This window comes from Chiloscyllium plagiosum, chromosome 18 (assembly GCF_004010195.1).
Source record: "Chiloscyllium plagiosum isolate BGI_BamShark_2017 chromosome 18, ASM401019v2, whole genome shotgun sequence".
Classification (NCBI taxonomy): Eukaryota; Metazoa; Chordata; class Chondrichthyes; order Orectolobiformes; family Hemiscylliidae; genus Chiloscyllium; species Chiloscyllium plagiosum.
This window is the reverse complement of record NC_057727.1, coordinates 2,768,358-2,793,261: the sequence shown is the minus strand read 5'-3', so window position 1 is coordinate 2,793,261 and position 24,904 is coordinate 2,768,358. Positions and strand designations below refer to the sequence as shown.

Here is a 24,904-nt window from a genome sequence, read left to right as displayed (position 1 = left end):
ATATTTCCCTCCCCACTCCTCTCCGCCTTCCGCAAAGACCGTTCCCTCCGTGACTACCTGGTCAGGTCCACGTCCCCCTACGACCCACCCTCCCATCCTGACACTTTCCCCTGCCACCGCAGGAAGTGTAAAACCTGTGCCCACACCTCCTCCCTCACCTCTATCCAAGGCCCCAAAGGGGCTTTCCACATCCATCAAAGTTTTACCTGCACATCCACTAATATCATCTATTGTATCCGTTGCTCCCGATGCGGTCTCCTCTACATTGGGGAGACTGGGCGCCTCCTAGCAGAGCGCTTTAGGGAACATCTCCGGGACACCCGCACCAATCAACCACACCGCCCTGTGGCCCAACATTTCAACTCCCCCTCCCACTCTGCCGAGGACATGGAGGTCCTGGGCCTCCTTCATCGCCGCTCCCTCACCACCAGATGCATGGAAGAAGAATGCCTCATCTTCTGCCTCGGAACACTTCAACCCCAGGGCATCAATGTGGACTTCAACAGCTTCCTCATTTCCCCTTCCCCCACCTCATCCTGGTTTCTAACCTCCCCTTGACTTGTCCGGACTTGTCCAACCTGCCCAGCTCTTTTCCACCTACCCACTCCACCCTCTCCTCCCTGACCTATCACCTTCATCTCCTCCCCCACTGACCTATTGTACTCTATGCTACTCTCTCCCCACTCCCACCCTCCTCTAGCTTATCTCTCCATGCTTCAGGCTCTCTGCCTTTATTCCTGATGAAGGGCTTTTGCCCGAAACGTCGATTTTGCCTGTCCTCGGATGCTGCCTGAATTGCTGTGCTCTTCCAGCACCACAGATCCAGAATCTGGTTTCCAGCATCTGCAGTCATTGTTTTTACCACTACTATTGTAGTAGTCCATGGGTTTCTTCAGTTAATTTCCTCACTTTTTTTATCCAAACTAAAATCGGAGCGGATTCTCCTACCAGCCTTTAGGCTGGTGTCTACTCTAGTTCAAGGTTGTGAAGCATCCTTCTGAGACTGGAGTAAATGTTCCATACTACCTGTTACAATACAACATTCAGTAACACTGATCAAACTTTTGGCTGAGGTATTGAGTTAACTGAGTGGAAAAAATTTAAATTGTTTGAAAAGTTGACTTCATTCCCTCACAACTACTAAAATAGTTTTGTGTAATTCCTGAAAGATGTTCATGCTTGTTGGGTCCATGTTTGAACATGGGTGTCTACCACTCTTCAACATAGTATCATGGTGTTTTAAAAGCATGCTTCTGCTGCTTTAAAAAGCAGAATCTGGCCATTGGAGTACTTTAAAAGGCCTCAGTGACCATTCACCATTTCATATCCTCGATGGATACCATACTGAAAGCAGACAATCTCTACCATTCACTTGCATTAACCTTGCCTGTGCTTCCTGTTGAATTTCCATCAATGGTGATAGGCTAGCCATTACCTGCCATGCATTGAATGAACAAGATATTGGAGATAGTGAGGACTGCAGATACTGAAGTCAGTGTGGAGCTGGAAAAAGCAGCAGGAGCAAGTGAGATTTCTAGTCTGACCTCTCTAAAGGTCCTGACCAGAGATGTCTACTCTTGCCCCTCTGACCATGCTTTTTCCCAGGATATGCTGTTCAGTAACAGCTGCTGGGATTATGTAAAACTTTGCACCATCTAAATGGAAGATTTGTTCTGTCAATAGTAATTAACTGAAGCAATTGTTAATCTTAAGTCTCTTGCAAACTGTCTTTTTGACAGTCATAGTTTCACCACCTTAAATTCAGGCTTTCTCTTAAACACTGCTTCTGCATTAGAACAGTGATCAAACTTGTTAGGGGTTGAAAAGCCTGTATCAAAGACATGAGTTTCTGAACAAGTACAGACATTCCTGTCTATTGTGTTAAGTTGCTGATTTTAAATGCTCAGTCTGATTTCCTGTTTTAGAGCTCAAACTTTGACAGACATCCTATTTTTAACTTGCAACTATAGATTGGTCCTTTGCAATATCCAATCATGGCTACCCCCATATATGTACACCTTTAAGTTAACTGTAATTATCCCTCTTATCTGACTCCACCTATGAGGCTTGGGTTTGAGAAACTTCAGCTAAGTTCACTACAACATTTTGTAGTTTCATTTAAAACTTAAAGGCTGTATAGTGCTGGAATGTCACCACAGAATGAGTGATTTAGACTTGTGTAGCTGGCATGTTATTGCAGTGATCATCTAGTTTAAAACCCCAGTGTATTTAAAAATGCCCTCTGGAATTGCCAAAATTCATGGTCAATGGATGCAGGAATAGACATGGTGTTTTGAGTAGGTGGCTAAATCTTTCTTGCTGGGATTTAGTTGCACAATAAGTTTGAACAATTTAAATGGCAAGTTTGCCCTCCAGGTACTGTCCCACTCTGGGCACTGTCCAGTCTTTAAGCATCCATAAGGTGTGACTAGGATCCCACATGGCATTGGGGACTTGGTCATACAGAATTTCACTCTACTCTGAAAGACTGAAGGGAAACTTCAACATGTTGAAATGGAGGTTGTTGCAGAGTAATGTTCCTGTGAGTACATGCACATGAGATGAAACTTGATCTTTCCACTCCTGTGAGGGAGCACAGGAAGGTGGCCATTGTTTCCTGAAACAAATGGCATGGGATCAGATGTCAGTTTGCACCAACTTGGAGTGGAGATTTCAGAATAGCACGTCCTAAAAGAGCCAGATAAAATGGCACTTCCCTGGGTGATATTGCTTTGAATGGTTGATCAGGTGTCCAGTCCTATGCAAACTAAGATCCAGATGAGTTGGATGCTTGGATTTTAATTGGGGCAAGATCTCCACTAGTCTATCCTGCAGTTGTAGTCTCTTCATTGGAGGAATCTCATCTGTTATGGTGTTGCTAGTTGGCCTAAATTTTTGATGGAAATAAAACTAGGTTGCAAAAGAAAATATTTTTTTAAAAAAAAAGACTGCAGATTCTGGATTAGTGCTGCTGGAAGAGCACAGTGGTTCAGGCAGCATCCAAGGAGCAGTAAAATTGACATTTCAGGCAAAAGCCCTTCACCAGGTTGCCTTAACATCTGGTTAAATTGGTGAAGCTGCACCTAATTAAAGCATGAAATTGGGCATTGTGGCTAAAGTCAAAACATAAACTGCTGAAGATCAGTTTGTCTCTTGAGCCACTGGCTTTGTTTACTAATGACACACTCTTTAGCCAGTTGTTTGCTGAAAGAATCATTGCAGCTGCTATGCATGATCTGTTCAGTACTTGATGATTACACTATTCTTGCAAGCAGCTAGTAAAGGGCACCTACTCATAATCTCTTTATTGCTGTCTGCACTGAATCTGGTTCACTGGGCTGTCTGGAATCCAGCTTGAAGTTCTGTGATTCTAGCTGAACTAGATAGGTCTGTGATCCCAAAGTGGAATCTGGCTTGATTGACCATAAATTGATGGCCACAATAGAGGCTAATATACTTGGGTCATATTGTTTCCAGTCAAATAGCTTTAAAATTGGATTACATTATCCCTCCATCTCCATTTTGGATACTATGGATAACCTCAAAGTAGCAGCCCAACTGTTGGCATTGGCTGTGTAAAGGAGGCCTGTTGTCATAGGTACAGGTCTTTGTGGCCATGAAAGATTGAAGTGGTGTTGATTACCTGGTGCCAGGGTCAAGGATGTCTTGGAGCAGTTTCAGCACTCTCTCCAAGGGAAGCATGAGCAGCCAGAGATCATTGGTCACAAGACTACTTCTGGTGCATGTTTTAGTGAGGAGGAATAGGTGTATGACAATGAATGTGGCTGAAGAGCTAGGGCAGGGATTTGGTTTTGATCACTGGATCTCTTTGTACAGTCACTTCCCCTCCAGGAGGATCAGATTGCACCTAAATTGGAAAGGGATCACATCCTGGTGGGAGACTTTCCTCAAACTAATGAGTTAAATCCAGTAAAGATGGTTGAGACTGGTGTTGGGTCTGCATCTTAAATGGACAAAGATGCGCATGGCAGAGAATGAGGGAATACTTAAAGGCAGTTTCTGTCAGCAAGAGGCCTGACAAGTAAAACAGATGAACTGTAGCATGGATGGAATATGGAACTGGGATATCACTTCTAAACAAGACCTACCTGAAAAGGTACAGGGTTGGCAGTTGTGTTCCAGGTATAGATCCTAAAGGAAGAATAGAACAGGAGGTAAAATCATGGTGTTTTTGGTGAAAATGTCCCAGTAATACTTGGTATTAAGGGATATCTTTGGAAGATATCTTTCCAACTAGAAAGAGGGTGATCACTTTGGGGATGCAGTACAATCCCATAGTTGGTGAGAAATTGAGCAAATATAGGGAGACTTGCTTTCTGAACAGACTGACCTTAGTGTGGGTAAGAGCTTGGCTGGGGGGGAATTTAGTTCAAAAAATCTTGTAAATGCCTGTTCTCATTGTGCACAATATGACCTCTTGAGAAATGAGGCACAGCAAGTGACTGGTGTTAATGGGCAGCACTGGGATCTGGGACCACAACTAGCTTTAAAATTTCCATGGAAAAGAGAAACCTGACCTGAAAGCTTGCTCTAAACTGGGGCTGGATCAAAGACCTGCAAGTTCCCTCCCCTGGATTAATGGTTGCCTTAACCAAAGGGAACTTTCTTGGAAAATTAAGTCGACCATTTAATGTGCATTGGTCCATCTTATTGTATAAGACTTTAGCAAGTAAAGATTTGAGTAAATCAAAAGGATTTATTGCCTCTAACTTCAGTCTGGAAATGACCAAGGGGCCATCACCTGATGTGTACAACCCTTCTTGGCCTTGAATGCCTACAGTCTGAAGGATGAAGACCTCCAATTTAATAGCAAAGCTCTCCAAAATAAACAGCCCCTTTGGTCCAACTCATCCATGCCAACCAGATATCCCAATCTAGTCCCAACTGGCTCATCCCTCAACCCTTCCTATTCACATCCCAAGGAGCAGGAGAATTGACATTTCAGGCATGAGCCATTTCTTCTTGAAGGGCTCATGCCCGAAATGTCAATTCTCCTGCTCCTTGGATGCTGCCTGACCTGTGCTTTTCCAGCAACACACATTTTAGCTCTGATCTCCAGCATCTGCAGTCCTCACTTCCTCCTATTCATATACCCATCCAGATGCCTTTTTAAATGTGGCAATTGTCCCACCCTCTACTTCCTCTGGCAGCTCATTCCATGCATGTACCACCCTCTGGAAAAAGTTACCCCTTGGGTCTCAACTTTTTCCCCTCACCCTAAACCTATGCCCTCTAGTTCTAGACTCTCCCACCCCAGGGAAAAGACTGTCTATTTACCATATCCATGCTCCCTCATGATTTTGTAAACCTCTAGAAGATCACCCCTCAGCCTCTGCTCCAGGGAAAACAGCTTGAGTCTATTCAACCTCTCCCTATAGCTCAAATCCTCCAACCCTAGCATCATCCTTGTATATCTTTTCTGAACCCTTCCAAGTTTCACAACATCTATGGTTAACATTTCTGGGGCTGCTGGCATGAAGGCTCATTAGGGGGCTTGAGTTATGTTAGCCAGAAAAGATCTAGAGCTGAGAGCCAGGTGGGGACATGAGTTGCTAGATAAGAGCCAGGAAAATTCTAAGGCCTTTATTTAATCAGGAATAAAAGAATGACTAGACTAAGATTAGGGTCAATTAAGGACAGTAGGAAGTTGTTTGGAATCTGAGGACACAAAACATGCTTAATATTTTTCTTTTCACATTATTCCCACTAACCTTGGAAAAAGGCAGACATACAGGCTACTAGATTAGAGGGATTGTGGTTGACAGGAAGTTTTAGCATTTTGGAAGACTTGAAAATAGGACCCTGGGCCCGATGGATTTATTCTTTGAATCTTTGGGAAGCTAGGGAGGAGATTGCAGAGCCTTTGGCTTTGATCTTTGTCGTCATTGTCAACAGGAGTTGTGCCAGAAGATGGGAGGATAACCAATCTTTCAAGGAGTTGGGACAACCCTGGTAACTGTAGGCTAGTGAGCCTTACTTCCCTTGTGGGTAAGGTCTTGAAAGTTAAGGATTTCTAATCTTCAAAAGGAATTTGATTAGGGCTAGTAAGTTTTGAGGGTTAGGTTATAACTAACTAATGTGACCAAACAGGTGGATGAAAGTAAAGTAGCTGATGTGGTGTACATGGATTTCCTTGGGCATTAAGGTTCCATACAGGCTATTGTCCAAAGTTTTGGTCAGAAGGTGATTTGCATCAGAAATTGTCCAGCTGAAAAGGCAGGATAGTTGAGATGAATATTTGTCCTGCAGCTCCACTAACAGTGGTGTGCTGTAGGGATCTGTTTTGGAGCCACTGCTGTTTACCACTCAATGATCTGGATGTGGGTGTAGAAGGCTGGTTAGTAAACTTGCAGATGACACAAGTAGGCAGTTGAGTATAGTGCCAAAGGATATTGTGGATTACAAGGGGCATAAGATGCAGAAGTGAGCACTGCAGATGCTGGAAACTAGACTCTAGATTAGAGTGGTGCTGGAAAAGCGGAGCAGGAAAATACATGTTTTTGGCAAAAGCCCTTCATCAGGAATAGCTCTAGAGTAATGCAGAAAAGTGATACTTCTGAAGTGAACTAACAGGAACAGTACTGGGTTAATGCTGATATTCTGTTCATGTACATTACCAAGATCAGTCCAGGTGCATAATAGCTGAAGGTTGGTACCCAGGTTGATGGCATGATTAAGTAACGATTATTGGTAGGGGCTTGAGTTTCAGAGCCGCTAGATCATGCTTCAGGTGTACGAGACACTAACTGTACACTTGGAGTACTGTGCAGTTCTGGTCACTGCAATATAGAAAGGATGTGGAAGTTTTGGAAAGGGTTCAGATTTACTAGGATGCTTCCAGGTATGAAAGGAAGGCATTGAGGGAACTGAGGCTGTTTTTGCTGGAGACCAGGTTGAGGTGACTTGAGACACAAGATAATCAGAGGGTTAGGGTGGAATGTGAGCCTCCATCCTTGGATGGTGAAGCCTAATGAGAGATTTGGGACAGATCAGGGTAGTTTCTTCAAATAGGACATGTAACCTGCCTGCAACAGTAGTAGACTTGCTGACATTAATGGCTCTTCCATGTCCTTTGGACACATCCATAGTGGAATGGTGCAGGTTAGATGGGCATCAGATTAATTTCACACATTGGCACAGCAAGGGCTGATGTGCCTGTATTGCATTGTAACAGTTAACTGAGGTTGTCTGGAGTAAAGTCAAAGTCTCTTCTCTCCCCACCCCCAATAGTAGCACCTGAGTTACTTTGTTTTTAGTTTTGTAAACCTGAAACTGAACTGGGTCACAAGTTTCAGAGCAAGCTGGATTTTCTGTTCCAGTAACCTCTGATCAGAAGTTCTTGCATTGCTGCCTCCCTGTGGTTGGGTTCTTAATCAACTTTGGACTGAATTTGTTCCTGTTTTCATCCTATTGATAAGGGAAAAACATCCTTAAGCACTTTCTGCAGTCTTCCATTTGGAGAATAGTTCTAATTCTGATTTTAGAACAAGGTGGTTAGATGGCAATTGGCTTGTTTTTCAACTTCTAATCTGCATAGTGGCACCAAACTAATCTCTTAGTACACCTTGTCAAGCAAGTAGTGAGCTTGTTTAGTATTTCTCATGTCCAAATATGCTGCCTTCCTAATAGGAACATCCTACTTGAGTGGGAGAAGGCAATTCAGCCCTTCAAACCTCTCTTTAACATGGCTGATCTTATCCTGTCTTAATTCTTTTTCTGCCCACTCACATAGAGCTTTTATTCCCCCCCCCCCCCCCAACTAATCCTTGAAATGAGTTGGTGGTTTTAGCAGCATTTTCACTACTTGAATAGTGAAGGATGCAGTTTGTGGGGTCTGCCAAAGAAACTATGGCAAGTTCATTCAGCTGTATCAATACTACTTTTTAAATTACCGACAGTGTGGAAACAGGCTCTTTGGCCACACTGACCCTGAGTAACCCACCCAGACCCATTCCCCTACCCTATATTTACCCCTAAGTAATGTACCTGGCAGAAGGCAATTTAGCATGGCCAATTCACCTGACCTGCCCATCCCTAGATAGTGGGAGGAAACCCACACAGACATGGAGAATGTGCAAACTGTCACACAGTTGCCAAGATGGGAATTGAACCCAGGTCCCTGCTGCTAAGGAAGCAGGGCTAGCCACTGTACTGCCCAGGTTGCTGATGAATATTTTTATCTACCAGTTGAGTAGATAATCTGGGGAAAGAATGTGGAGTTAGTGTTGATCCAGTGGTCTGAACAATTCTTTCTGCATTGTTCTGAAGGTGGTCACTGGATTATATTCTGACTCCATTCTTTTCCCCAGATGCTGCCAGACCTGAAGTTTCTTGAGCAACTGGTTTTCAAATTTCCAACATCGTTTAGTTGGACTAATTTTTCTTGCATAAATACTGACCTGAGGCTGCAGTTTACTGCTGTAATACACACCATGCTTTGGGTGGCTTGAACTTAAGGACTGGCTAATGCAGATGCCCTGCCTTAGACTTCAGTACCTTGACATTTGCCAGTTTATTGCTGCTTCATGGTAGCTGAGGCTGGAGATGGAATGCCAGAGGTATTTGGCAATGCCATTCCTCTTGAGGTTAGGTGCTCATACTTCAAGAACTGTAGCCATAATCTGAGTTTAGGCCCATAAAGACCAATGAAAAATGCATACAGTTGAATCAACCCACCCAGTAGTTTAAGGCATTGGGGAGCAACCATGTAAAGTTGTTTCTCAGGCCTGAGGAATGACCACATTCTAGGCTGGTGGTGACTACATTAGCACCAGTTTGAGGGCCGGCTGAACTTTTTGATTCATCTTTAGTTTCCCTCCTGGTTGGGAGGGAAAGATTCTGGCATTTAATCAAATTGAAATTCCATCTGCAGCCTAAGCTACCATGAAGTAACTTTCACTACTTCACCACCTAGGAAAAATCCAGTTAGCAATTTGTCCCAATTTTTCAATGACTACCTCCAGATTAACATGGCCCCATTTGTCAACACAACTCTTTGATCCATGTAAACCTTATAAATCAAGATTTTAACTATTTAAGAAAAGCCAGGAACTATAGACTGGTGAGCCTGACATTGGTCAGCAAGTTGTTGGAGGGAATCCTGAAGGGCAAGATTGCTTTTGCTTGGAAAAGCAAGGACTGACTAGGGATGTCAGTGTGGCTTTGTGTGGGGAAATCATCTCCAAACTATTTTGAAGTAACAGGATTGAGGGCAGAGCAGTAGATGTGATCAATCTAGACTTCAGTAAAGTGTTTGACCAGTTTCCTTATGGGAGACTGGTTAGTAAGGAGTACAGGGAGAACTAGCAATTTGGATACAATTGGCTCAAAGGTAGCAATGGGTTGCTTTTCAGACTGGAGGCCTGTGACCACTGGTATACCACAAGGAACAGTGGTGGTCCACTATTGTCACTTGGATGTGAACAGAAGTATAGCTGAAATTTGCAGGTGACACAAGAATAGTAGACAGTGAAGATTACCTCAGTACAGTGGGATCTTGATAAGCCACTGGGCAGAGTGATAAATGGCATTTGAGGTGCTGCATTTTGGAAAAGCAAATCAGAGCAGGACTTGGACACCTTCATAGTAAGGTCCTATGGAGTGTTGTTGAACAAAACTTAAATCACAACACCAGGTTACAGTCTGAGCTTATTTGAAGTACCTGCTTGGAGTGCTTCATCAGGTGGTTGTCCTGATGCTAGTGCTTCCAAATAAGTTTGTTGGACTAAACCTGGTTTTTAACTTGGTACACCCCAGTCCAACACTGGCATCTCCTAATCCATTGCTTAACAAAGGCCTTGGAGTGTCAGTTCATAGTTGCTTGAAAGTAGTGGGGTAAATCTAATGAAGGCATGTTTATGCTTTTGTTGAACAGCATGGAGTATAGAGTTGAGGTCATGTGACTATATAGGACAGTGGATAGGCCACTTCTAGAATATTGCATGCAATTCTGACCTGCCTTTCAGAAAGATGTTGTCAAACTTGAAAGTTCAGATTTCTAAGGATGTTGCCAAGGTTGGAGGGCTTGAGCTATAAAGAGGCTGAAGAGTGGGACTGTTTTTCCTGAAGTGTTGGAGGCTGAGGGGTGACCTTAGAAATTTGTAAAATCATGAGGGGCATGGATAGGGTAAATACCCAGGTCTTTTCCCTAGGGTGGGAGTACAGAACCAGAGGGCATAGGTTTAGGGTGAGAGGGGAAAGAGAAAAGGGACCAAGGGGCAACATTTTCAGGGTGTATGGACTGAGCTGCCAGAGGAAATGGTGGAGGCTGGTACAATTGCACCTCCTTTAAAAAGCATCTGGATGGGTAATGAATAGGATGGGTTGAGGGGGATATGGGCCAAGTGCTGGCAAATGTGACCAATATGGTTAAGTTGAACCAAAGGGTCTGTTTGTGCTGTATACCTGACTCTAAACTTTTAGAAGTTTAGAATCTAGTCTCTAGTGACAGCCTGATGGCACACCCTAACTACATGGTAGTTTCCTTCTGCATGAGTTGGCCTGTTCAGGCTGCCAGGGCAGTAGTGTAAAAAGCTTAGTGTTGTTGGAAAAGCACAGGTCAGGCAGCATCAAAGGAACAGGAGAACTGACATTTCAGGCATAAGCCCTTCAGAATCAGGAGAATCAACATTTCCTGAAGGGCTTATGCCTGAAATGCCAATTCTCCTGTTCCTTTGCTGCCTGACCTGATGTGTTTTTCCAGCAACATTTTTTTTAAGCTCTGATCTCCAGCATCTAGTCCTCACTTTATCTGGCTGTTTTAAAAAATCAAGTGAACTGATTCACTAGTTCTCCCAGTCCATCACCAATGATTTTAGAATAGTGCAATTGAATGTTCCTCCTGCAGAATGTGGGGAGGTAAGGGTCACCACTAGTGTCTGTGACTGTATCTACAGAAAGTGTACCCAACTGCAGCTCCTTGAACCATGTTAGGGAATAGGAGCAGAAGCTGAAGTTCCTGATCCTTTGGGAGGTGGAGAGGAATTACAGGGAGGTGGTCATGCTTCAAGAAGGCAGATGGGTTACAGTCGGGGGGACAGAGGCAACTGGCAGTGCAGGGAACAATTGTCTAGTCCCCTCTATCCAGTTTTGGATACTGGGAGAATGACTTTACAGAACTGTACCCCAAGGCTTACCCTAGTATAGTCTGTCCCAGTTCCTCAAAGGGGAGGTGAGTAGAGCACTCATTAGGTCCTCCATAGTTAGGTTCTGTGGGAACAAGATTTATGTTGGTGTTGCCTCCCAGGTGCCAGGGCTCATGGCCTATGTTTAGGATCCTTGAGGGGGAGCAGCCCCCAGTCATGGTCCACCTAGGTACTAATTTCCTAGGTAGGAAAAGGGATGGGGACTAAAGGCAGAAATTCAGAGCTCTGGTTGCAGCTTAGTGTTGGAACAGTTATCTCTGCTTTGCCTGTGCTAGTGGCTTTTGCCCAAATGTTGAGGTTTTTTCCTGTTCTTCAGATGTTGCCTGACCTGTGCTTTTCCAGCACCACTCTAATCCCCACTTGCTAGTGAGGCAAGGAATAGGGAGAAGAGTTGAACACCTGGCTACAGGATGGTGCAGGAGGGAGGGCTTCAGATAATTGGGGCTCATTCTGGGGTATGTGGACTTTTTATAAACCAAATGCTGTACAGCTGAACCAGAGGGATCTCCATATCCTGACAGGGAAACTTGCTGAGGCTCTTCAAGAGGGTCTAAACTAATTTGGCATGGCAACCCAAATTGTAGGTCATGTCCAGGAGGTTCAGTAGTGAGGTCAAGGATGCAGGAGTTCACTGGCAAGCAGAATGTGGTTTGAAGTGTCTACTTCAACCAGGAGCACCTGGAATAAGTGGGTCAGCTTGCAGCATGGGTACCTGGGACTCTGTCTCCCTTTCAGAGACATGGACAGGAATGGTGGTTGCAGGTTCTGGGATTTAGCTTCTGTAAGAACAGAAGATGGTAATGGAGGTGTGGCATTTAGTCAAGGACTGAATTACCATAGGGACATTTTGAAGACTTGAGGTTAGAAACAGGAAAGGAGAGGTTACCCTGTTGGGGTTTTCTATAGGCCTCCAAATAGTTCCAGAAATGCAGAGAAAAGGGTTGCAAATTCTGGATAGGAGCAAGGCTAACAGTAGTTACAGGACTAACTTTCCAAGTTGACTAGAAATATTCGTGTTTTTAGATAGGACAAAACTGCCCCATGTGCAGGATCGATTCCTGACAGTATGTAGACAAATCAACAAGGGGAGAGGCCACTGATTTGGTACTGGGTAATGAACCTGATCAAGTGTTAAATTTGAAGGTAGGTGGTCACTTTAATAGTGGCCATAATTCCATTGTTTCCTCTAGCAGTGGATAGATATATAATGCTAGGGAAATGAAACAATTAGGCAAGACTGAGTAGGATGGGGGAAAAACTGCAGGGGATGGGCACAATTGAAATATGGGTATTGTTCAAGGAACTACATGTCCTTAAGTATGTCCTTTTTTTAGGCAAGGAGGATGTGGTTTAAAGCAGCTTTTCTAAGCTGAAGGCTTGTTAGGATGAGATGTGAAGGCTCACTAGGTTGATTGAGGTATTCCTGATGAAGGACTTTTGCCTGAAACATCTATTTCACTGTTCCTCAGATGTGTCTGAACTGCTGTGCTTTTTCAGCACCGCTCTACTCCAGAATCTGGTTTCCAGCATCTGCAGTCATTATTTTTACCTGCTTGCCATATAGGCTAGCCAGGAAGGACCTTAAGAGCCAGTTAGGTTTTTCTAAGGTTTCTCACAATGCAATTCACACACCAATTTCTACTAACAGTTAAGGTTTATTAAAGCTGGTGCAAGCAGGGTGACTTCCCTCTTTGACCCTCCTTGCAGGTGGGCAACATCAAGTCAAATGAGATCCTGAACAAAGGAAACACATCTTTCAGGTCAGTTAGTAATGCTCAGATACTCTGGCCACTCCCCCATAACATGTTATCCCAGGTAGTAGTAGGATGAGGTCACTTCAATATAAATACCTAATCCTGGGGAATTGTCATCCAAACTATTGGATTGAGTTTAATTTCATGGCAGGAGTAGTGATAAATGGCTGGCCAAATGAAGTGAGTCATCCACATTCCTGCATGAATATCACTCTTCCCAAAGACCGTTTCTCCTTCTTTAATATTACAGGGAGATGGCCCAATTTAATCTTTAACATTAAACCAGGAAGGGCCATGAGAAGTTGGCAGATAGGTTTATTCCTGATCCTAAGGCTTTCTATATTTGTCAGGAATAAATCTCAAGGTTATGACCAGTGGAAAGTTGTGGAGTCAGGGAAAGTACTAAATATCTCCAGTGTGAATACTGACAAAGTAATGTTGAATACTGAGTTGACTAGACTAGACAGCATTAAGGTTCACCAGGAAATGACTAGAGTTGAGGGCATGGAGATGTTATCACACTTTACAGAATTGCTAAGTTCCCTGGGCTGGATGGGATTTATCCTAGGATTCTCTCAGAAGCCAGTGAGGAGATTGTAGAGTTTGGCTTTAATCTTTGTTGGTGGCAGGAATATTGCCAGAAGACTAGAGGATAGTAAATATTATCTCAAAGGGAGTAGAGACAACCCTGGTAATCATAGACCCAGTGAGCCTGCTTTCAATTGAGCAGTGTTGAAAAGCTTTTTGAGGATTTATTTCCATCTAGAGGAATAAGTTGATTAGGAATAGTCAACCATTTTGTGAAGGGTAGGTCATGCCTCAACCTTGGTTTTTTTTTTTGAGAAGGTGACCAAACAGGTGGATGAGGGTAAAGCAGTTGTGGGGTATAAATTTCCATAAGGCCATTGAGCCCACTTTAACATTCAATCATGGCTGGGTATTTTAACCCCTTATCCACCCTCTCCCCATAGCCCTTAGATCCTTGGTCAAGAATTTATCAATCTGTCTTGAAGACACTTAAAGTCCCAGCTGCTACTGCACTGTGGCAACAAATTCCACAGGCCCTTCACTCTGGCTGAAGAAATGTCTCCTTGCTGTTCTAAATTGACCCCTCTAATCCTAAGCCTGTCACTGGCTCTAGTCTCTTTGACTAACATTCCCAGCAGCCACCCTTTCTAAGCCATGCATTTTCCAAGTTTCTTAGATCTCCCTTCAACCTTCTAAACGCTATTGAATATAATTCCAGGATCATTGGCCATTCATTGTATGTTAGGCCTAACATTCCAGGGATCATCCATATGAATCTCTGCTAGACATGCTCTGGTGTCAGTATGTCCTTCCTGAGTTTAGGGTCCAAAATTTCCTTAAAGCAGTGAAGGTTCCCACAGTAGACTATTGCACAGATTTTAGTTTGCATCAAAAATGAGTTGGAAATGTTTGCCGTAGAGTTCAGTTACTATTGTACCACAAGGCTGTTTTGGGGCCACTGTTACTTAATGTCATAAATGACTCACCTAGAGGGTATAGCAGGATGATTAGTAAATTTGCTGATGACACTCAGTTGTGGATAGTGCTGAAGGATGTTGCATGTTAGAGGGACATAAGCTGCAGAGCTGGTCTGAGGTGGCAAATGGAGCTTAATGCAGAAAAGTGAGTTGTTTTCTCCTTTTTTTGGAAGGAGGAATGCAGTACTGGGCTAATGGTAAGGTTCTTAGACACCAAGATTTCTGCTCATTTACACTGAGTAAATCCCTGCAAGATATATATGATTGAGCTTAAGGTTGACCAACTGTTGCCTAATTGAGCTAGTCTTTGGACAAGACAGTAAGGATGGCTTTATGTACTAAAGGTAAGACTTGAATGTGTAGGGTATTGTGGAAGTAAAGAGCAAAGACAAACCTGAAGGAAATAGCCTTGCAAGGCCAGTGCAGGTTAGGGTTGGCTGAATTGCTTTACAGAACTGACAAATTTTTAAAATTGAAAACTGAGCCAGATCTGCAGCTAAGAACCAAACAAGCCCTACTCATTTAAGAGTAGGCAGTCTTAAATGAGGGATCAAGTGGGCTAAAGGGGTCATGAAATAGCTTTTAGCAAGCAGAATTAAGGAGAATAGCAAAGCACTTGCTTAATAAAATGGGTAACTAGACAATGGGTTGGTCCATTAAAGGATTCCTTCAGGAAGGCTGTCAAACCTGAGAATGAGATTCTGCATCAATGCTCACTGAGAGGAACATGAATGTTTAGTCTGGATCACACTTGGTGTAAGTAGGGAAGATATGTTGGGTAGGCTAGAGGTTAAGGTGAACAAATCCCCAGGACTGGATGGGATCTATCCCAGGTTGCTGAGGGAGGTTAGGGAATAGCTGAGGCTCTGATTGTGGCATCCTTAAACACAGATGAGGTGCCAGAGGACTGGAGGGTTGCTCATGTTGTCCCCCTGTGGTAGGGATATTCTGGGTAACTACAGACCAGTGAGCATGATGTTATTGGTAGGAAAGTTGCTGGATAAGTTGAGTGATAAAATCACTCCTCTTTAGAAAAGAATGGGCTGATCAGTGATAAACAAAGTTGTGTGGGGGAGATCATGCCTTACCAACTTAATAGTTTGAGGAAGTGACCAAGTTGAAGGGCTGTTCTATACATGGACTTTAGTAAGGTGTTTGGTAAGGTTCCCTGTGATAGACTAATGGAGAAAGTGAAGTCACATGGTGTGCAGGGTGTTCTAGCTAGGTGGATAAAGAACTGCCTGAGCAACAGGAGACAGAAGTAGTTGGGAGTTTTTCAATGGAGAAAGTTGTGATATGCATAAGTGCCTTCCAGATCACTTGTGATCAAGTTTGCAGATGACAGTAAGATTGGAGTAGCAGAAAACAATGGATTGTCAGTACAGGAGAATATAGATAGACTGGAGAGTTGGGCAGAGAAGTGGCAGATGGTTTTCAATCCAGACAAATGTGAGGTGATGCATTTAGGCAAGACTAATTCTAGAGCAAATTATACAGTGAACAGAAGAGCCTTGGGGAAAAGTTGGGCAGAGATCTGGGAGTGCAGGTCCACTGTACCCTGAAGGTTCCTGCACAGGTGGATAGTGGTCAAGAAGACATATGATATGCTTGCCTTTGGATGAGGTATGGAATATGAGCTGGCAAGTCATTTTAACATTGTACAAAGCCCAGTCCAACACCAGCATCTCCATAACACTTGTACAAGATATTGGTTTGGCTGCATTTAGAGTACTGTGTATGCTTCTGGTCACCATATTACCGAAAGGATGTGGACACTTTGGGCCACAAGGTTACAAGAATGTTGCCTGGTATGGAGGGTGCTATCTATGAAAGGTTGAGTAGATTAGGCTTATTTTCCTTAGAAAAAAGATTGGGGGGGGGGAACCTAATGGAGGTTTACAAAATCATGAAGGGTATAGACAAGGTGGATAGAGACATCCTTTTCCTGGGGTGAAGGATTCAATAACAAGTTCTTTCAAGGAGAGGTGGAAAGTTTAAGGGGGATACATGCAGCAAGTACTTCAGAGGGTGGTGGGTGCTTGGAGCACTGTCAGCAGAGGTGGTAGTGGCAGGCACAATAGATTCATTTTAAGATGTCTGGATAAATTCAGGAGTAGGTGGGGAGCAGAGATACAAGCACATAGGAACTGACTGGGTTTAGACAGTACATTTGAATCGGCTCCAGCTTGGAGGGCTGAAAGGGCCTGTTCCTGGGCAGTAAGTCTTTTTGTTCTCTTTATCGCTTGACGCCATTGAATTTGTATAATGCAGAGAGAGGCTGTTTGGCCAATCAAGTCTCTGATCCAACCCCCACTTACCATGGCTAGCCCTCCTAACTGGACACTACAACACAATTTTTAGCAAGGCCAGTACACTTGCCCAGATTGGGGAAAGCAATGCAGACAGCAATATTTTAAACTCTAGTCACCCAAAGCTGGAATCCAACCTCATTCCTGGTGCTGAGGCAGTAAAGTTTTTATGGGGGTGGTTGTCAGTAATGTCTAGCATAGAAACAGACCCTTCAGTCCAACTTGTCCATGCTGACCATCTAATCCCACCTGCCAGCACTTGGCCCATATCCCTCCTAAATATTTCTTATTCCTATACCCAACCAGATGCCTTTTTAAATGTTGCAATTGTACTTGCCTCCCCCACTTCCTCTGGCAGTTCATTCCATACATGTGCCACCCTCTGAGGTGCTGCTTAGGTCTTTGTTTATATCTTTGCCCTCAACCTAAACCTATGACTTCTAGTTCTAGCCTCCATTTTTTTTTCCCCCTGCAAAAGACTGTATTTATCCTATCCATGCCCTTCAGATTTTGTAACCTCTAAGGTCTTCTAGAGGTGCTTACATGATCTAACTGCAATACACCAGTTCTATGAACAGCCAAATTTCTAAGCAAATACAGTATAAACTTTGGAGAAACTGTTTAGGCTCTTCATGCTTGAAGCATGTAAAGAGGTCTCTGAACAAGGGAACAGGCCCTTTTATACAATCTTAGCCCTTAGTCACTTACCCCTCAAGACAATACTGTGACCACATTTCCAGAAACAATATAATATAAATCTCCATGGCAAAATCTGAATTGTTTTTAACTACAGTAGTAGTCAACATTCCAACTGCAATGTCTCCAGATGATGCAAGTGTGTAGATTAGTGTGGAAGCAGGCCCTTCAGCCCAAGTCTACACTGACCCTCCAAAAACAACCCATTTCCCTACACTTAACATTACAGGCAATTTAGCATGGTCAATTCACACCTAACCTGCCCACTTCAGACTGGGAGGAAACCCACGCAGACATGGAGAATGTGCAAACTCAGGCAGTTGCCTGAGGTGGGAATTTAACCTGGGTCTCTGCTGTGAGGCAGCTGTGCTAACCACTGCTGCCCATTATATCTGAATAATAGTTGGTCATGCAGATGGCTCAATGTAAGGAATCTACATTACCATCCCTTGCCAATCTACCTGTAAGGCAAAGGCATCCCACACAAGCTGCAGGATATCCAATATCCTGCAGGTCAGCAGAGCACATTAATCTACTTCTACATTTCAAATGAACTTGTCTAACCAGTTTAACTTGGTGCAAGTTGTCTTGTTCAGGGCACCAAATTTAAGGTTCCTTGGATATCCTTACTAATCCTGGCAGTACTGAGTTTCCCTAATTATTTCATAATGCATTCCTGTTTAATACACTCTATCGAATTCAGCACTGCCTTCCTAACCTGCAATCTTCTTCCTGACCTCCGCCCCCACCCCAGTCTGACCTATCACCCTCACCTTGACCTCTTTCCACCTATCTCATTTCCAACACCTCTCCCCCAAGTCCCTCCTCCCTACCTATTATCTTAGCCTGCTGGACAAACTTTCCTCATTCCTGAAGAAGGGCTTATGCCCAAAATGTCAATTCTCCTGTTCCCTGGATGCTGCCTGACCACCTGTGCTTTTCCAGCAACACATTTCCAGCTCTGATCTCCAGCATCTGCAGACCTCACTTTCTCCTCAATACACTCTATAGTTTGAAAATAGAATATTCACCCCCTTGGGAAGAGAATTTCCCATTGGTTCTACTTTTCATAACCTGTAAGCCTATACAGCTGAGGCAAGCTGAAGTCTAAACTTCACCTTTCAATGTTTTAGTCTAGTGTCTTAAAATACCTGTCACTTAATTTTGTAATGGGAATTGATTGAGAACATCTGGAAACTTGTCTGATTTACATGTAAACATCAAGATGGCACCTGATATAATAAGACTAATAGATTCAGATCTTTAGAACAAGTTGCATGAAGGTATGTCACTAATCACAAAGGCAAGATGTCAGCACAGGCCTAGTCACATTCCTGACTAATAGACAACAGTATTTGGTGTGGCCAAATTAGCAAATGGCCTCCTTTGCTCTTATCATTTTATGAACATCCATTCCTTTTGAGGGGAAATGAGCATAGTCTAGAGCTTATTGGTCATACAAAGCTACTTAATGAAATTGGCTCCCTTTTAGCTCCTTTTTTGTTCTTTAACAAGTTCAGTTGTCTGAAGCTGGGCTGAATAATTAAATGTTCACTGACTATTTGAGTAACTTTGCAATATTGCACATTGAGTGAGTTAGTTATGGGCTTGGTGCAGTTGGCTAGAGATTAAGCCCACCTGGACCCAGTTATCCAAATTGCTTTGGACACCATGAGCTCACTTTTTGACAAGGTCTAATGGCAATGTTTTTAAAAAAAAAACTTGAAGGATTATCCTGTCCCCCTTGAGCACTCAAATGTGGGTTGCCACCTTCAAGGTTAATTCTCTTATTCAGAATAAAGCAATCATGCAGTTTCTATAATTGACTAAGTCCTGCAACTTACAGGTAATGCAAACATTCTTAATGGCAAAACTATTGCACTCTATTTGTCTGACACTTAACTACCTGGAATTATCTTAATGCCTCCACCTATATATTGTGCACTTTCTTCCACTGCTTCTAATGAAGCAGTGTTCTCAAAGCTGAGTTTAAACCTAGTGTCATGACTTCTGACTCAGCCATTAAAACATGATTTGGAGATGCCACTGTTGGAGTGGGGTGTACAATGTTTAAAAATCAGACTACCAGGTTATAGTCAACAGGTTTAATCTGAAGCATAGCTTTTGGAACACCGCTCCTTCAACCACCTGATGAAGGAGCAGTGCTCCAAAAGCTAGTGCTTACAATTAAACCATTAAAACATAGTACTAACAGATTGTTCTTTTGAGCATTTCAACTCTCCCTGCTTGGCCTGCAGCAAATTGGCCTTCCGTGTGGGCTAATTCTCTCCAATGGCACTACAGGTGTACTGCAATGGTATAAAGCAGCTCACCATCCCAATTAGGTATGGGCAATAAATGCTGGCCACATCCCACAATGAGTTCTAATCACTTAAAATTTAGACTACAAATACACTAATCCAAACTGAAAGCCCATTTAAAGCTATTGCTCAGCTTTTGTCCAACACTGTTCTGACTTCACAGCAGTCATTGTGCATTTTAAATGGCTATCCATTGAGTGGTTTTTGAAAAACAAATTTAAGACACAAAGGAATTGTCTAAATGGAGTTATACTTGGAAAATATTCTCAAGTCAGGGTATGAAGGATCCTGTAATAAGCATGTTCTTGGCACCCAAGCATTGAATCAGAATTTGGGCTTCAACTGGAATCACATGCCATATTGACTTTTCTCAGTAAATTAAACTGGGTTATTCGTGGAATGTTTATCGTTCACTTTTTGGTGTTCATTAAAATAGTGCAAATGCAGTTGCCTTTATCAAAAAGTAAGAACTTGGGAAGCAAGGGGCTCTTATAGTGATAGTAAGCCTGCCTCTGAATCATAGTCCTAGATATGCATATAAACTAACTAAAATATTTTACCATTAGTGTAAATTTGTCAAATCACTAAACAAGTACTAAAACTAGAACAGGACAAGATTTTTCATCAGGAGAAAGTGAGGTCTGCAGATGCTGGAGATCAGAGATGGAAATGTGTTGCTGGAAAAGCGCAGCAGGTCAGGCAGCATCTAGGCAACAGGAGAATCGACATTTCGGGCATTAGCCGCCCTTCAGATTTGTCATCACTCCTGCACAAGGATGACCTTGTGAAATATCACTTTTGGGATTTTGTGGAATAGAAACAACCCTGGGTTCAGGTCCTGCCTGCTAGAAAAGTGCATCTTAATGTGAATATCTTAAGTCTTTCAAAATAACAGTAGACTCTTAGTCAAATGACAAGTTAACGTGGCTCCTGTAGTGCAGAGATAGTGTCCTACCTCTGCACCAAAAGTGTTCAAGTCTCCAGTACTTAGACTTGTTTTTCCAACCATTTACTAATGCTAAATACTAAAGATGATTCAGTGTCACTTCAGTTGTAAATATTGTTTCATTCTCATTACTCAAGTACCAACTAATGTCAACAGCAAATTTGTACAAATGTTTAACAAAATCTTTCTCTTCCAGCCACAAAAATGACATCTAGGAAGAAAGTTTTGCTGAAAGTCATTATCTTGGGAGATTCAGGGTAAGTTATTTTATCACTTTTTTTTAAAAAGATCTTTGTGGATGAGCTACCTTTTTTATTAACAAATGACTTGTATGAAATCCTAGTTAAGGTTTGCTTCCAAACTTGATTAGATTAGATTACAGTGTGGAAACAGGCCCTTCGGCCCAACAAGTCCACACCGACCCGCCGAAGCGCAAACCACCCATACCCCTACATTTACCCCTTACCTAACACTACGGACAATTTAGCATGGCCAATTCACCTGACCTGCACATCTTTGTGACTGTGGGAGGAAACCGGAGCACCCGGAGGAAACCCACGCAGACACGGGGAGAATGTGTGCAAACTCCACACAGTCAGTCGACTGAGGCGGGAACTGAACCCGGGTCTCTGGCGCTGAGGCAGCAGTGCTAACCACTGTGCCACCGTGCCGCCCACGAACTTGCTCCCTCAAACTTACAAATACAAGAGAAATTTCAGATCTTGCCAGACCTGGAAAGAAACTAAAGTCCAATGACTCTTCAGAACTGAAAGGGCTTGGAATGTTTAAGTATGAAAGTGTAAAACAGTTCCTCTTACTGAGCAAATAAGATGGGGAAGGAAAGCTGTAATAACAAGTGTATGCAGTGTGGAAACAAGCCATTTTTGGTCCCACACTGACCCTCTGAGTAACCCACCCAAACCCATTCCCTTCCCATACTGTACACTTTACCCTGACTAATCCACCTAACCTACACACCCTTGAACACTGGGCAACTTAACATGGCCAATTCACCTAAATCCACCACTTTGGATTGCAGGTGATAACCAGAGTTCCTGGAGGAAACCACAGACATGGAGAGATTGTGCAAACTCTCCAGTCACCAAGGCTGGTGTCAAACCTGGGTCACTGGCACTGAAGCAATAGTGGTAACCACAGCCACTGTTCAGAAGCTGTTGAATTAAGATTTGGACTATAATATTCCTAAATGGTGTTCCTGGCACAAGCTGCAGTCTGAATGATTTATTGAAATGACCAATCCAGATCATTGCTATAAACCAAGCAGGTGTTCTCTAAAGCAGTCACCCTGTTGGCATTGCTCTTAATGTAAAGGAGACCATTGAAAGGCAAATAGACTAGATTTAAAAAAATGCAAGTGAAGTCTGATTTTTAGACCTTGGACAGTGAAGATGAATGGGTTGATTTTGCAATTTTAGCAGTGGCGTGGATGGTGCCATGGAGTAATTGAAGTGGGCAGTGTCATGGAAAGAGCAGTTTCTCTGGCTTGCTGACAGGATGTTTCCTGGCTGCCTCCTGGAGCTAAAACACCTGCTGTTAGATTTTTTCAATATTGCAACCTGATGAAGACAACTCTTTTGGGAAGATGAGGGCAGATATCCAAGAAGAGTTAGGCATGGCTGGCTTTTGCTCTCTACCTGTCCTGTTATCTTCAATGATCCATGTATCCCTCCACTCCTACTTAGAATTGACCCTCTTGTTTTGGTGGTCTTACTACCAAATGTTCACCCCTCACTTTGCACTGAAGTTCCTCTATCACTTGTCTGCTCACTTGTCATCTGCAAACTTTGGATATATATGGGACAACTTAATCACTTTTTTAATCAAGAAAAGGGTTACAATGCTGTCACTCCATAGAAGCTCTATCAAAGCTTCTAGCCTAGAAGGGAAATAGCAGATTGCTGGCAATTCTCTTACATTGCAAGATCTAAACTACATTCCATATCTACATGAGTACAGCTCATGACCAAGTTTTCATCCCTTGACCTTCCTTTGGGTCTTGGCTGCTATGTTGGATCATCTGTCAAAGTCTATAGTTAATGAGCATTTCAAATCTCTAATGAGAATTGTTCTGGTCGTCTTATGGTGATAAACTAGTTTAAGTATTTGGGTCACTTAGTTTAAGGCACCTTGCTTGTGGAACCTCATCAAAACCTTATTTATACGTTTTGATATGGCTGGCTGACTGGTTTACTCTACCCCTCTGACCATTTTTTTTTGTTGTAGTGCTTATGGTAGTTATTCCCCATCCAGGGGTAAAGACTAGGAACACCTTTCTAAGATTAAGGGTGGTGGATGTGGGTACAACTAACACTTACCCATTTGGACAGAGCATATGGGCAGTGGGCAAGTGCATTTAATTGAGTTTAGGATTGTTTGACTTAGACTGAAGGGTCTGTTTCTGTGCTGCATGACTTGAGGCTTAAAGGTAGTTGGATAATCGTTCTGCAAGTTGATCTGAGCATTAGTGTTAAAGAAATTCACATGTTAACCTATCTCTCCCAAACTTGTTTCCAACTTGGAAACAAAGGAGTTATGGAGTAGTTGAACTTCAAGGTTTTATTATGGAGCTTGTAAGAGGGGGTGGTGTTTTAGTGGATAACATTACAGCTGTGTCTAGGAGCCTATTCCTAGGAATTGGTTCAGGTTGTTTGTATCTCAGAAACATCACCACTGTATTGGGATTGTACAATAGACCCTATTAGCAGGAAATGGAGAAGCAATATCTTAACCATATCACTATTCTTACAAATAGGGTTGTTGGACCCTTAATGGACTGGGACTGCTATAGTGTTAAGGGTGTGGATGAAGAGGAATGTGTGCAAGGTTTTCAGATTCAATATGTGGATGTACCCACTGGAGTATAAAACATTACCTTGTGGGAATTAAAGAGCAGGTGACTGAGTTTTAAGGGGAGCATTGAGTAGTGAGCATAATTCTTAGTTTTAAAATAGCCAGAAGGATAGACTGGATCTAAAAGCTGAAGTTCTAAATTGGAAGAAAGCTAGGTTTGACCATATCGTAAAAACATTCAGAAGTTGAACCTTGCAGTTCAGGGACAGCTAGGAAATGGGAAGCCTTCAAGACACTGTCACCCTACTAGATAACACCTTCAGTGGGCCTCAGATGAAACACAAGTCCTGCTTTCTCTGTTTGAATAGAAATCTTTATATATGGAAAGCAGGACTTATTAACAGTGCTTTGCCTGAGGCCCACTGAAGAGGTTACCTAGTCAGGTGACCATGTTTGGAAATCTTCCATCTGTGAGCAAACCTACATCCAGAATCTCCACCTGAGCTACAAATCTTAACTCATTGGGAAGCCTTCCAGACTGAGTAGATCCCTTTCAATGAAGGGAAAGGCTGGTAATTTGCAAATGCAGACTAAAAAAACTGAGGTTTTGGTCAAGAGTAAAGGTTGTAATGTATTTGCACCCTTTGACTTCCTGAAGAGTATAAAAGCAAGGGTATACTTGGAAATCAGGGCAAAAAGGGCAAGAGCATGGCAAATAGGGTTTTGGAGGGATCAAAGGGATTTTAACCCTTAAAGACCAGGGTAACTAGGAGGGAATAGGGCCTCTTAAAGATCAAGGCCAAATGTGGAACCACAGATGGGGCAATACTAAATGAGTATTTCACATCTCCTTACCGTGGAGAAGGATATGGAAGACTAATGTGGGGAAATGGCATTCTTCAATGTTACTTATGGTAGTGCTGGACAATGATTCATTTAAGTGGATAAATCCCTAGGACCTGAACCAATATACCCAAATTCCAGGAAGCAAGGGAAGAGTCTGCTGGGCCCCTTGCTGACACTTGTATTATTGATAGTGACAGGCAAGGTGAGAGAAGACTGGCATTTGGCTAACATGGATTCCCCCCACCACCCTTAAGGAGCCACCATCTTGGTGCCTCATCTAGGAGAAGGATGATGTTGCTGAGCTCCATGCCACAGCACAAGTGGGATGAATTTCTAACCCACCCAACCTGGACTATTGCAATATCCTGGGACTCCTGAAAGTTGAGTCTCTAAACTGAAAAATTACCAGAATTTTTGCCATCCAGAGATGGAGATCCAATGTCTGGCCCATGGCCCAGCTTGCAAGATTGACTAGATTGCTTACCCAACAGAACTCCTTCACCAGGGCCTGGTAGGCAGAGAAGCTGGTCTCTCTTCTAACATGCTGTAGA

General features: G+C 43.0%; 1 protein-coding gene across 1 annotated transcript in view; it reads left to right on the top strand.

Moving 5' to 3' along the window:
• rab7a (RAB7a, member RAS oncogene family) overlaps nt 1-24,904 on the top strand; it is a 53,638-nt gene that overhangs the window by 3,310 nt on the left and 25,424 nt on the right. The window contains exon 2 of the mRNA XM_043707575.1: nt 20,893-20,953. Within this exon, the coding sequence (XP_043563510.1) occupies nt 20,901-20,953 (53 nt within the window). The 5' untranslated portion in view covers nt 20,893-20,900. The remainder of the gene's footprint in view (nt 1-20,892; nt 20,954-24,904) is intronic.